The sequence below is a fragment of the Polypterus senegalus genome, chromosome 18, assembly GCF_016835505.1.
Source record: "Polypterus senegalus isolate Bchr_013 chromosome 18, ASM1683550v1, whole genome shotgun sequence".
Classification (NCBI taxonomy): Eukaryota; Metazoa; Chordata; class Cladistia; order Polypteriformes; family Polypteridae; genus Polypterus; species Polypterus senegalus.
In genome coordinates, this window is record NC_053171.1 from 50,615,962 (window position 1) to 50,629,799 (window position 13,838).

At 44.2% G+C, this 13,838-nt stretch overlaps 1 protein-coding gene across 3 annotated transcripts in view; it reads left to right on the forward strand.

Moving 5' to 3' along the window:
- LOC120518502 (bcl-2-modifying factor-like) overlaps positions 1-13,838 on the forward strand; it is a 49,892-nt gene that overhangs the window by 9,308 nt on the left and 26,746 nt on the right. For all 3 annotated transcript variants that reach the window (XM_039741328.1, XM_039741329.1, XM_039741327.1), the window contains exon 2: positions 633-907. In XM_039741328.1, coding sequence (XP_039597262.1) covers positions 658-907 — 250 coding nt within the window. In that variant the 5' untranslated portion in view covers positions 633-657. The remainder of the gene's footprint in view (positions 1-632; positions 908-13,838) is intronic.

Genomic DNA, 13,838 nt, shown 5'->3' on the forward strand with positions numbered 1-13,838 from the left:
GAAACAAGGTTGGCGGCAACACTTTAAAAGTAACGTGAATTACGTAGTCCGATTTACTTTTTAAAGTAACCTAATGCATTTCTTATTTTATCAAAGTAAAAATACCGGTGTCATTACAATCCCAGCAGCACCGGCTATAAGGCTAAAAGCAGACGTACCGCTGTGCCACTCCTTTTACAAGACCCGGTCACACAGCAAACCAGAAAAGAGTGCGCTGCATGCAATCTGGCAATAAAGAAAAATATTAATAAAGCGGCAGAGTGGTTTTCATCCAGCTGTTTGCTACTGATGTGCTGAAACTGTGCGATCGAGTGATGCAGTGCATCGTTGGTGGCTCAGGTCGAGGATGTCCAAAAGGGATGTGATTGACTTCACCACACGTGCATTTGCAAAATATAAGAAAACAATCGCAGGCTTCATACTTGTTTTTCGGAGTCCCAGTGGCCGTTGATGAAGACATGTAACTTGTGTATTGTGTAGTTTACTGATGAACTCTCACATGCAAATGGTGGGTTTTAAGAGAGCAGGATGCTCATGTTATCCTGGTTTTGTATGAGCCTTGACTTTTTTAGAAACATGGCACCTGAAGCTGAAGTGACTCTGAATATCGACCCTTTTGTCTTGTTTGACAGATTACCATTGAGATCACGTATACGTATGGATCCAGAGGAGGACATTGAGGATGATGTGTTTCATCCGCCAGAACTGGACAGGTACCCACACACAATAAGTGGGACGTTCCGACATTGCAGCACTTCCCCACGGGCAAACCCTTTTTTTATTTGCCAGCGCTTTCGAGAAGTGAAATACGTGGATCAGAGCACACAGACAACGAGTAATCACGTGACGAGCTACAGCAGCATGCTGCCTTACGGGGTTCAAGATGAGCCTTCATTTCTCTTTTACGGTAAGAAAGTATGCAAGGTTGTGTTTTTGTTTATTTGCCTGTTAACATTCCTCCATTATTTGAATGCACCCATTCCATTCTTGATCCACTCCTGAACAGGGTGGCAGGTCTTGATGGAGCACTCTCACATACCCATTCTTATCCATGCCAGGCTGGTGTAGTGAAAAAACGGTTCATTTGAAGCCGTGAAGAAGCAATGGATACTGCCGTGTCACCTGCCTGATGACAGTTAAACTTGGCTTTGTTTCAAGCGAAATCTGACAGGGGTGTCACTGATTCCCACCACACACAAAGGTACACCACAATCCTTTCTTGGTTTGTGTGAGAAAGATATTGTGGCTTCTACTCTACGTCTACACGGCATGTTTAAAAGAACATGATTCCCGTCCCTTAATCAGCGTTTCCACATCGTTTATCACTGGTGAAAAGATTCAGTCATCAGATTAGCATAGGGCCTGCCAATAGGCAGAGGTCCCCCAAGGACTGTCACCATGTCTGACTTTCTCCATGATAACTGACTGTGTATCCCCCTCGAGAGTTTATTTGTTACCCCATTGATGCCATCGACCTGGGGTTTGTGTTTTCCTCTTCTTTCTGCTGTCATCTGGCCAGAGTTTAACAGGAACACGAATGGGCCGATAATGTTAGGATCCATTTATGTTAATCAGTTTGGAACTGTTTTGTGTTCCTGTGTGTTTAAGTGAATCGCTGTGTTTATGGGTAATCGTTTTGGAATGAGTCATTTGTAAAGTTGAAAATTGCATTTTCATCTTTAAAATTGTTACAGAGCTGTACTAACAAGTGTGATATAAAAATGAACTGAACTGAATATTGAAATGTGAAGACATCCCATTATGGGGTCGAGTGTTGAAGGCCATTGCCTCCATTTAAAGCGTGAGAACAACATTATGTAAGGTCGCTTTTACACAGTTACAGTAACCTTTGTGTCTGCCTGTTAGCAGATTGTGCTGCCGCTCTCTATCAGACAGCCTCATCTCCTGTCGCTGGGATGTAGCATCTGCACTGTGACGCTTTTGATCATTCTGTAGCACACTGGGGCCGGCGTCCCTGCTAGGATTGACCTCATTAACATTGGTGAGACTGGGGAAGGCTCTGTATCTAATGGCAGCATCCCTGGGCTTTGCTACCCATTCTTACACCTGTGGGGAATGCTGGGAACTGTAGTCCAATGGAGCAGTCCTGTGGGGTTCTTCAGGGAATTACCATCCCTACTTTATGGGACTTCCAAGCAGGCAATGACCTGGCAACGGAAGTACACCAATAAAAGGAACCACACTGGAGGAGTAGTGGAGAGAAGAAAGACGGAGAAAGGGTCATGTTGTCTTTTGGTGGGTTCTGTTTAATGAAAGGGGCTCAGTGGAGCCCCTGCCTATCACAATAGATCATTTAACATAGGTCTATCCAGTGCTCAGCATTCAACATTGGGAGCTGGATGGAGTGGTAATACTTTTCACCGCAGTTTCCACTTCCAGTCAATTTTTGAATTTCAAATGGAAGAATTTGAGGAATGGATGTAATTGATATCTTTTGCATCGAAGTGTTTACACAACATGGATACATCTGTTCATAAAGTCACTCGTCACACATGTTTAAAAAAAAAAAAAAGGTCAGATTTGAACTTTAAAGATCCGTACCATTTTGTCTCTGTGATAGCATTTCAAAATTAAGTTTTATGGAAAAGTTGCTCGGTAAAACCAAGACACATACCTGAAATGTTAACATTCAAAGCTGTGTTATTTCATCTGTCATGTCCAGCCCTGTCCTAACCATCCGTTTCCAGCATTTTATTTGTGTTTCTTGTGTACGTTCTCTTCTCCACGTATAACAGTTCCCTCATGGCCATCACTAGGTCTCCTTAGCTGGTGTGGCACTGCAGTGCCGTGTGATGTGATTTCTCCTAATTCAGTGGCCATAACTCAGCCCCTCTTGGCCAGGAGTAGCCCATTTTCATTCATCTTATGTCTCCAGTCACAAAGGATGCCCAGGTGTAGTTAGGTGAATAGTAAAAGAAGGACACAGATGTAGTTGGGCCATAAATTGCCTTCCAGTGTCCCAGTTCATTCCAGTTAGTAACTGGGCAGATTACAGCTTGAGCACCTTGAGTGCAGCATGATGGGGCAGAGATACACTTTCATGTCCTTGAGACACTTCAGTTTTCTAGTCGGGGATTCCAAAGGAAACTGAAAAAGTGGCTTGTTCAGTGAATGGATTGTGAAGGTGAGGTGCAGAGAGTCAACAGTGCGGCTGCTTTGATGATGCGAGTGGCTCCTCTGCTGTATTGGCTGTGGATTTGGGTGACCAGAGGCGCACTGTCCATGGCAGCCGCGATTCACATGTGCCTGCTACTTCTGCTGTTAGGACGTTGTATGCTGTCTGTCAGCCTTTACCATGCACCAGACCCAGAAGGTTACTGCTTTCTCTGAAAAACAAAGCCTGTGATGAGATAATAGTACAATAGACGGGTAAACAAATAAGGCCATCGGTTTTGCGGCTCACATTTTAAGAGGTGTATGCAAATGGCTAGTCTGCTGCTGTTTTGCCATTATGACAACCGCCACTTGTATCATTCCAAAAATCTTCACTGAGATGATCTAATTGGTTTGTATGCCTCACGTCATCATCATCTTCTTTTGCATGGCAAAAAAGTCACTTGTGAGAGTCACGCACAAGCTCTGTAAAGCTGGTTCAGATTCGTGTGTCAGACAAAGAAAAAACAACTAGTGAGTAAAAACGACCATGAGAGATACTCATCAGACTGCCTCATGACCTTCTAGCTGGATGTGCTAAGCCCCCCCTAACAGTAAGGAGACCAGGGTCTCCATCCCGGGTCCTCGCCGTGTGGAGTTTATATGTTGTCCCGGTGTCTGCTCGGGTTTCCTTCCACTGTCCAATGACACACAGGTTAGGTGAATTGGTGACATTAGTTTGGTCCTAGCGTGTGTGTTTGTGTCCCACCCTTGCCCCCTGTGCTAGCCGGGATAGGCTCCAGCACCCCCTGCACGGCCCTGCTCTGGATTAAGCGTGTTGGAAAATGACATGCCATGTCCTAAGCTTGCTTATGGTTGGGGCTGTGGAGAGATGGCATCAGGGCAGCTGACCCCAGAGTAGGTGCCAGTCCTGCATATAGCCACACCGCCACCAGCCACTGAAGAACAGAAGATGTTTTTAAAGGAAGCTGGAGCCACAGTAGTCTGACCCGCTTTGTCGCTTGTAACACCACAAGCTGAAGAACCAATGCACTGCCATGGTGTCTGCTCTGTTGTATTTTGTGTGTTGTTGTCTTCTGTTAATGTACAAGGGGTGTGTGATGGGAAGTGGGGTGGCACAAGGCAGTTTTAATCTTCAGCCTCCCTGAAGGTGAATGCACCCATATTCCGAGTCACACCACTGTGTCAGAGTCTACCATTCAGATGTTTCTTCATCTCAAAAACGAGACGTCTGGCAAATAAGGAGAGTGGGCTACCAGGTCAAAGCTGCATTCTCGCAAGGTCTCCGCCAACTCGTGACCCCAATGTGCTTGAAGCATCATTGTGATAAAAGATGACTCTGAGGAACATCGTTTTTCAGAAATAGCAGACAGGAGAAACAGTTGGCAGGTATTGCAAGCAAGGAAATGGTCAACTTAAGAAAGGAATCTGTTGGTGGGCCCATTCGCCGTACCACACACACCCCCATAGGCTTTAGTAAGGTAACTTAACTTGTTTCTATTAGAGGCTGGGGCTGATTATTCCAAATGGTCAATTTTGTGTTTCAGTGGCACCCATGTGGGCGAGTCAACTCGCCACAGTTGAGCATTAGGTAGGGGAAGCGGGCAGCTCTGACTGGTTACGTCACTTGCCAATAGAAGATGCCTAATTTGCAATTGTGGGCCTTTATTCTCGGTTGGGTTGTCGCTCTGCTCATCACATATCCTATTGCTGTAAATATCAATGCGGAGTATGCGGTGTCTCAGGAAGGTTTCACAATGATGCGTCTCTTCAGAATTTATTCCTTCCTGCCCACTGATGGCTTTATTTTTTGTTCACACTTTCTCGTGTGAGTTAGTTGCAGCTTTAGCATCCTATGGGTCTTTTACATGTAATCCTACATATAAAGCTTGCCAGTCTCGTATGGTCTGTGGTGTGCTACTGCTGGACATGTGAACCACACTGGCTTTATGACTGCTGCAGTCTTGGTTTCTAGCTTTCATAATGTTGCGTAAGGCAGACAGCAGAGGATAAAATGAAATTTCAAAATCAAAGTCGCTTATTCTTTGTATGTCATTTCAGTGCCTTTCTCTTGAATGCTGGGATGGACAGATTTAAACAGATTTAGAATCATAATGGCATTTTTGTGGAATGGTGACAGTAAGTCAGCAAATATCTGCTAGTCAAAAAATCTAAATACGAAGCTCAACTGAAAGTTTACAAAGTCCTGCTGCTTTACTGTCTGCGGAGTGCTTGGTTCAAATCCCAGCTTTCTGACTGGTCAGGAGTATTGCCAGGGCTTACTTTTATATCTAATTTGATGTGCAGAAAGTGCTGGGGCTGAAGGGCCAGTGAATCCACTGTAGGCAGTCACTAATAATTCAGTCCTCGCATTGAAATAACAATTTGCAAATCTTGCAGTGTAACTTCTGATAAAACGCCTTTTCACACACAACTTCCAAAATGAAACTCTTTTCAACATGACCAAACATCTGATCACGTACACTATAATGCCAAAAGTATTGGGACGCCTGCCTTTACGCACACATGAACTTTAATGACATCCCATAGGCTTTAACATGGAGTCGGCCCACCCTTTGCAGCTAACAGCTTCAACTCTTCTGGGAAGGCTTTCCACAAGATGTAGGGTGAGTGTGTTTATGGAAATTTTTGACCAGGAGAGCATTTGTGATGTCGGGTACTGATGTTGGATGAGAAGGCCTGGCTTGCTCGCAGTCTCCGCTCTCATTCATCCCAAAGATGGTCTATCAGGTTGAGGTCAGGACTTTGTGGAGCCACACCAAACTCACTCCTCCATTTCTTTATAGACCTTGCTTTGTGCACTGGTGTGTGCACAGTCACATTGCAATTGCCAAACTGTTCCCACAAAGTTGAAGGCATGAAATTGTCCAAAATGGCTTCTTGCTGAAGCATTAAGAGTTCCTTTCACTGGAACTAAGGGGCCAAGCCCAACCCCACACCATAATCCAAACTTTACACTTGGCACAATGCAGTTAGGTGAGTCCTGTTCTCTTGGTCGGAGTCATCCATTGGACTGAGTGATTCGTCACTTCCAGAGGACGCTTCTGCACTGCTCCGGAGTCTAGTGGTGGTGGGCTTTACACCTCTGCATCCGACGCTTTCCATTGCACTTGGTGATGTCAGGCTTGGCTGCAGCTGCTCGGCTGTGGAGACCCATTCATTCCATGAAGCTCTCTCTCTATGCTGCACTGTTCTTGAGCTTTTGAAGGTCTGTAGCTATGGACTCCGCAGAAAGTTGTCGACTTCGGCACACCACAGCATGCGCTGTCCCCGCTCTGTGATTTGACGTGGCCTACCACTTCGTGGCTGAGTTGCTGTTGTTCTCAATTGCTTCCACTTTGTTATAGTACCACTAACATTTGACCGTGGAATATTTAGTAGCAAGGAAATGTCACAAATGGCACAGGTGGCATCCTATGACGGTACCAGGCTTGAATTCACTGAACTCCTGAGAGCGACCCATTCTGTCACAAATGTTTGTCGGAGCCTGCAGTCTGCATTCCGAGGGATTCGAGTTTAATCACCTGTTGCCATGTAAATGATTGGAACACCTAAATTTGATGATTTGGAGGGGGTCCCAATACTTTTGGCAATATGGTACTCGTATGTCCCTCTGGCAGGAGAGGCTGGGTCCAGTAGACGGACACCAGAAGTGGCAGCAGAGATGTTGCAGCTGTCAATCATCCATCCTGCAGAGCGAGGAAGAGAAAAGGCATTAGGATACGGTGCCAATCCCTGGAGTGGTGGTAGAATTCCAATCACCAGAGCCCTTAAGCTGTTCCTTATGCAGGCACATGTGGCAGTACCTAACCAGCATTTGAAAACAGGGAGACCCTAATGAGATGCAGTCATTACTGGATGTGAGGCACTGTATGACTGTCTGGACTTCAGTTAAGAGTGAAGGTCAGGGACAGTAGACAGCCATGTTGTTTTATAGTGAAGATCTTATTGTATGTAGAATTAAGCTTAAGTTTGGGCTGTCAGACTGTAGATTAAGTCATTGTTGAGAAAACTAAAAAAATTGATGGAAAGGTCAAAGAAGTAGATGAGGTGCAGGACGATGAGTTCAAGGGCGCAGCCAAGACTAAACTCTGGGTAAGCAGAACCCCAAGCCTCGTATATTACAAGAGGGTGCAGGTGGGATGAGCTAGTGTAGGGTCTGCCATCTTCCTCGACGTTGGGCTGCTGTACTCCTACCCTGTCCAGAAATGGCTGGAGCAGAATCCTCCATAACATTTTACCTTCACTTTGGAGGTTGATGCTAAGGCCTTGAGGAGGATTTTCACTTTGAGGCCATGCACTCCCTAAAGTTTTACGATATTAACAGATTTATGATCCATGTTTTCGTTTTTCCAAATGTAAACGTGTTGACCTTTAAGCTCATCATTGACGTACCCAGTTTGCTTCCATAATATTATTACTTCTCATTAATGTGTATTTATCACATGGGGGATTGTTTATGTCTGAACCGCTCTTGATGACTCATTTGGCCGTCTCCCTTGTGTTTCCTTCCTTCTGTTTACTGTAAACAGGACTGACTCCCTCTTTGCCTGACGTGGTCTGGATGGTGCCTCCCCGATTCTAAGACAACACCATGAAAGACAAAATTGCTTTTCAGTCAGTCAGTCGGCCGGTCTCTACATCAATCCATATCAACAAAGAATAATCCCATTTCAATCATTCATTTGTGATTTTTTTCACTTCTCTCATCCTTCCATTGTTTACCCTGAAAAATGAACTTAACCTGGGGTAGGAGAAGGAGTTTGGGTGGTCAGGTTCATCCAGGTTAGTATGGCGGAGTGTGAGAGTTTGCTGTGTAGTGAATGGTGCCAGTCCAAGCCTAACCCCCGTGGCCTTGAATAGTGAGGGGTGAGTGAACAACAACTATTGTCAAAAATGGAATGAGCTATCTTTGTTTAGTTGCGCTCATGAGTGCATTTCCATGCGCTTAAATAACCCGATGTCAAAACTGCCATGTGCGCCCTTATTCCAGTTAGAGAAACCAGGTAAATTTCCTTGTGAGTAACGTGATTATTTTTGGCAGTGTGAACCATTAACTGGGATACACGTAAGGATGTTGTAGTCTGTGCAAGTCCGTTGTACTCTGGATATTCGCTTGACACACACATTTCACAGTCATGGATAGAAAATGGTGCCAGCGTCCACAGTGAATTGTTTCCAAGTGCTTTGGTGGGGTCGTGTTATTCCTTTAGCTGATCTTGACATTTCAGAAATCGTTAAATTTGTGTTGATGAGCGGAGTGTACAGCGTTAAGCTGTGCTGCGCAGTCTCGGGAGTGAGCTGAGGGTGACATACTCAAAGTAAAGTGCCTTACATAGTCCGGTTCGTTTTTAAAATAATGAGTAACCCAGCTCAGTATTTACTTTATTGAAGTAAAGATGCCTGCGCTATTACTATTGCAGTAGGCCTGGCTGAAAGGCCACAGCACATGCTAGTAAGCTGCTCCTCTGCAGGGATCAGTCACACAGCAGCACAGAAAAGATTGTGCTGCCTGAAATCCGGTCACAGAAACATTCGTGAAGTGTTAGTTGAGTTCTAATCCTCCGATTTGCTATAAAAACAGTGTGATCAGGTGACCCGGTGTTCATACTTTGAATCATGGGGGGGCACAGGTCGGAGGTGTTTAAAGGGAGTGGGTGTGATTTACTTCAAGACTAAAAAGTGTTTGTAAACCACAAGAACATTATCACGTTCAGCTGTGTGTCTGGTCAGTGTCATGACAAGCGTCTCGAATGGAGGCTGGCGCATGCATGAGTGAGGACGGACCTGCCTGGCCTCCCACTCCTGACGTCATGCTTCCCCCTCCCGGCGGCCTGCAGTCTCTGTCTCAGATTCACTCGAATAAATTGTTACCGCAAGAGAACTATGATACTTAGCACGATGAGAGAATTTGCAAAATCAACTGGAATGTTCAAGCAAGTTATAGAAAAAAAACAGATCTAAATCCGTTAAGTAGTTCTCGCATGAAAAACGGACAGACGTACAGACAGATGGACGTTGGATTTTATATGTATATATATAGAGATGAGTAATGTAACTAAAGTACTTTTAAAAGTATCGTTACCCACACTACTCGGGAGACACAGGCTCCTCCCTTCTTTTTGGATGCACGGCGGTCGATGAGGACCTTTTACCTCTCTTTTTTGGCATGGTGTAATAAGATCGGTACCTTTTCCCAAGGGAGAATTCCATATGTGGGTTTGCGGGTTTTTAAGAGACCAGGTTTCCTGCCTTGACCTTATCCCGCTTTGTGTATGTGGCTCAGTATCCAGTTTCGGAGGATCAACTGGAGTAGATCCATATTCTGTAATACAGTTTGCCTTTCAGCAGTGCTACCATATTATGATCTCTAAAGTGCATACTTAACATTTGGCAGCATCTGAAAGTGTTGGATAAACACATAAAAATATCCCCGTAGGGCATGTAATGTGCATGAGGCTTAGATCATCTCACGATAACTCTACTGTATGATGCATTTTACGGCCGCTTTTCCTGGTAGCCCCATCATATATATATTTTTTTTTTGGATCTTTTGGTCTGCCGTGCCCGCATGTTCTCAGGCGCGGCTTTTTTCACATGTCTAAGTTGGAAGACATTAGTTATTTTCAAGTCAAGTCAAGGGGCTTTATTGTCACACTCTCCATATACTGTACTGCAACATATAGTGGCACAAAATAACAGGACTGAGGGGCAGCATAAAACATAAACACGGGACACATGCAAGACAGGTGAAGAACTGCTATACTATGAATTGCTAAATAAATTACTAAGTATGGTAAGTGAATAGATAGCAAGAGCAGGAAAGAGTGGAGTCGAAGTATCTGGAATCATCTGCAAGAAGGTCTAAATCACAGATGTCGAACTCCAGGCCTGGTGGGCTGCAGTGGCTGCAGGTTTTTATTCTAACCCTTTTCCTTATCATTGATCAGTTTATTCTGCTAATTAACTCCTTTTCCCTTCCATTTAGTAGCCTCGTTTTTAAGGATTCAGTCCTCTGAATTGATTTGTTTCTTCATTAAGTGGCAGCCAAACAGAAATGAGATGTGAAATGAGCCGACAGACGACCAGCTAAACTGGAATGTCAAACTCCAACCACTTTCTTGTTGTTAATTAAACCTGTTATTTAATTCCATGGTTTGTTGCTGCTCTCATTCTGACACAGCACACATTTCCAAAACTATTGATTGTTCTGTTTTTTCTAAAGAATACCATCAAATGTTTTGGTGACCTCAGAGGTCAACCTTACCGAGACCTTCACCTTTCTTTATTTTTATAATATTTTGTGTGATGGGCGCAGGTGAGCTGGTCATGTGGGGGCTTGTTTTGTGTCTCATTATTGTGTGGCTGCTAACTAAGGGGTCTGAGTCAAGCTAATTAAAACTAAAGAAAAAGAAGTTAATTAGCAAAAACTGGTCACTAATGAGAAAGATTTTTAGAATGAAAACCTGCGGCCCTCTAGGACCGGTGTTGGACACCCCTGGTCTAATTAGTGTGGTCTGGGGTGTCCGTTTTGGATCCTGACATTGGGGCAGGTTATTTAAGAACATAGATAACTGGCAGGAAGCAAATGTGGCATGGACTAATGTGTGTAAAGGTCACTTTGGGATTCGGCAACTGTCACCTCATATTTTTCACCCGATGGTGCACTCATCTGGACAGCATCGGTGGCTGCTCTTTCTTCTGCACTGTGTCACCACCACATGTTTGGAAGTTAAACTCTTAATATCCCATCATGAATTGCACACCGAATGCTTTGAATTGTTAGGTCTATCCACAGTTTGATTTTTATTGTGGGCCGCAGTGTGGATCTGCACGTCCCCTCCGTGTTTATGTGACATCCCCAGCCACCCATGGTATAATCGCCATCGTTATATGGTAATGACATTATGATATGTGACGCATTTTAGATGAACAAAGAAGCCTTGTCATAAGGAGAAAGTACCTTCCATTCTTTGCTTTTGTTAGCCATGAGCTCTTTACGATGCGGCCCAGTAATTTATTCTTAATTGTTTACTTATTACATATACACAGTTGTCCTTTTTCCAACCTCTAAGTCCATGCTTTTTTGCACTGGAGCAAACGTTTTAATATTTAACTAAATGAAAACTGCCAGCATCATTAAATGTTCAGAATTATCAGCCGTATTACAGCATGCATGGTTACGGAGCAGAAGAGTGCATTTATACAAAAGCCATGTTTCTTTTTATTCTTTAATGAAGACACTTCTCTGCCTTGTCTCCAGAGAGATTTGGTGGTTTGCAGAATCTTTACAGTACAGATTTTCCAATTTACTTGCTTGTAATGAGAAAACTGACTTGTGGGCAGACAGGGAAAGCTTTTAGAAGGGCTATGGCTGTGGCGAAGTCCAAGCGTACTATAATTTAAAAAGGAGTGAGGCGTCCACAACCACCCATTTGCACTTACTTAGAAATGGCCAGCAGGAAAGTGGGCCTAGGGAGGGGGGGCCTCCTTGGTGCCTTTGCCTGTGAATAGCACCCTGCTCTTAGGTGACAGACAACCCCATCTTCAAACATGGGAACTGGTTCTACATTTTGATTCTATACGTGGCTCCTTCAGAAAGTCTTCAGACCCCTTCACTTTTGTCACATTTTGTTTTGTTGAAGCCTTGTGCTAAAATCGTTTCAATTCATTCGTTCCCTCATCAAACGCTCAATACTCCCAGAATGATAAAGCAAAAAGAGGATTTTCGGAATGTTGGCATATTTATTAAAAATAAACTGAACTATCCCATTGACTCAGTTGCGCAGACCCTTCACTCAGTACTTCATTGAAGCCCCTTTGGCAGCAAGTCTTCTGAGGTCTGACTCAACAAGCTCCATTCGCCTGGATTTGGGGATTTTCTGCCCTTCTTCACTGCAGACATCCTCAAGCTCTGTCAGGTTGGATAGAGACAGTCGGTGGGCCGCCATTTTCGGGTCTCTCCAGAGATATTGGATTGGATTCAAGTTCAGGCTCGGGCTGGACCAATCAAAGACGTCATAAGAGTTGTTCCAATGCCTCTACTGTGTTGTATTTTCTCTGGGCCCAGAGCACCCTGGGACAGATTTTCATTAGAGATACCATTGTTCTTTGCTTTGCTCCGGTTTTCCTCCAAGCTGACTAGCCTTCACCACCGTGTTTCACCTCTTTGGAGTCGTGATGAGCGGTGCCTGGTTTCCTTCAGACATGATGCAAATCTTGGCTTCCTAAGACCAGAGAATCTTGTTTCTTACATTCCGAGAGTCCCTTAGGTGCTTATTTGTGAATGCCACTCAAGCTTCCTTGTGTCTTTTTGCCAAGGATAGGCTTTGGTCTGGCCGCTGCCATCAAGTCCCGTTATAGTGGTGGTTGTCTTTCTGCATTTTACATTTACTTCTTTGGCTGACGTCTTTATCCAAGGCGACTTGCAACACTTATGATACAATTTGTGACATTTCTTTTGGCTTTTTCCAATTGGAGCACAGAAAGGTCAAGTGACTTGCTCAGGGTCACAGCGGGATTTAAACCCACAACCTCAGGGTTTGAAGTCCACTACACCACACTGCCTACAACTTTCTGGAAGTTTCTGGAGCTCAGTCAGAGAGACCATCGGTTTCTGGTCACCTCCATCACTATAAGACCCTCTTTGCCTAGTTGCTCAGTTTTGCAAGAGTCCTGGTGGTTCCAGCACTTCTTTCATTTCATGATCCTTGACTTTCTGCGCTCCTGAGAACACTTGAACACTTCAGAAGTGGTTTTATCTCTTCGCTCTCATCTATGCCTTTTTTATGTTCTCCACCAGCTTAGTCAGCTCTAGGAAGAGTTGTGCTTGTTTCACGCTTCTTCCATTTAAGTATTATGGAGGTCTCTGTGCTTTCAGGAACCTTCAGTGCTGCAGCCATCTTCAGATCCTGTATCTCAGCTCTTCATGCCTTTCCTTTGACCTCATGACTTGCTCCCTTGAGGACCTTCGGTGGACAGGTGTGTGTCTTTAAAAATCAATCCGTTCAACAGGTGGAGAAACGTCTCAATGATGATCAGTAGAATGGGATGCACCAGAGCCAGAACAAAGGGTCTGAACACTTGTGTCAGTGTGAGATTTTCATTTGTAATTTGCAAAAAAAACCCTAAAACCCTGTTTTAATTTTGGTATTGAGTATTGCTTGATGTAGGAAGAAAATCAATTAATGATTTCAGCGCAAGGTTGCAGCATAAGAAAATATGTGAAAGTGAAGGGGCTTGAAGACGGGTCGGGTGGGCTTTTTTTGGAATGGTTTCTAAGTTGTGCTCAGTGCCACTAGAATACTCAAAACTATGATAATCTGGAGTTGCCGGCAAACCTAAAACACAGTCTTGGCGTGTGGAGTGAAACAGAAGTGTGCTGCACGCTGGGTCCTCCTTTCAGGCTTTAAAATTGAATCTGCATCCCTGGAGCTGAGACAGCAGCTATAAACCCTGGACAATGTTTAAATGATTGTAACTCCGTCGTCCTCGAATGAAAATTACTGGCAAAATGCGTCTGCGCTCATCTTTCATGCTCTGTACAGTCTGGGTCAATGAAAATAAAACCCCCAGTTCTAGAAAACAAATCCGGTTAGAAAAACAAAGAAAGTCTGACTTGGGCATGCTGTTCTTTTTTAAAAAAAAAAAAAAAAAAGAGCACTTAATGAGCATGGAAACTT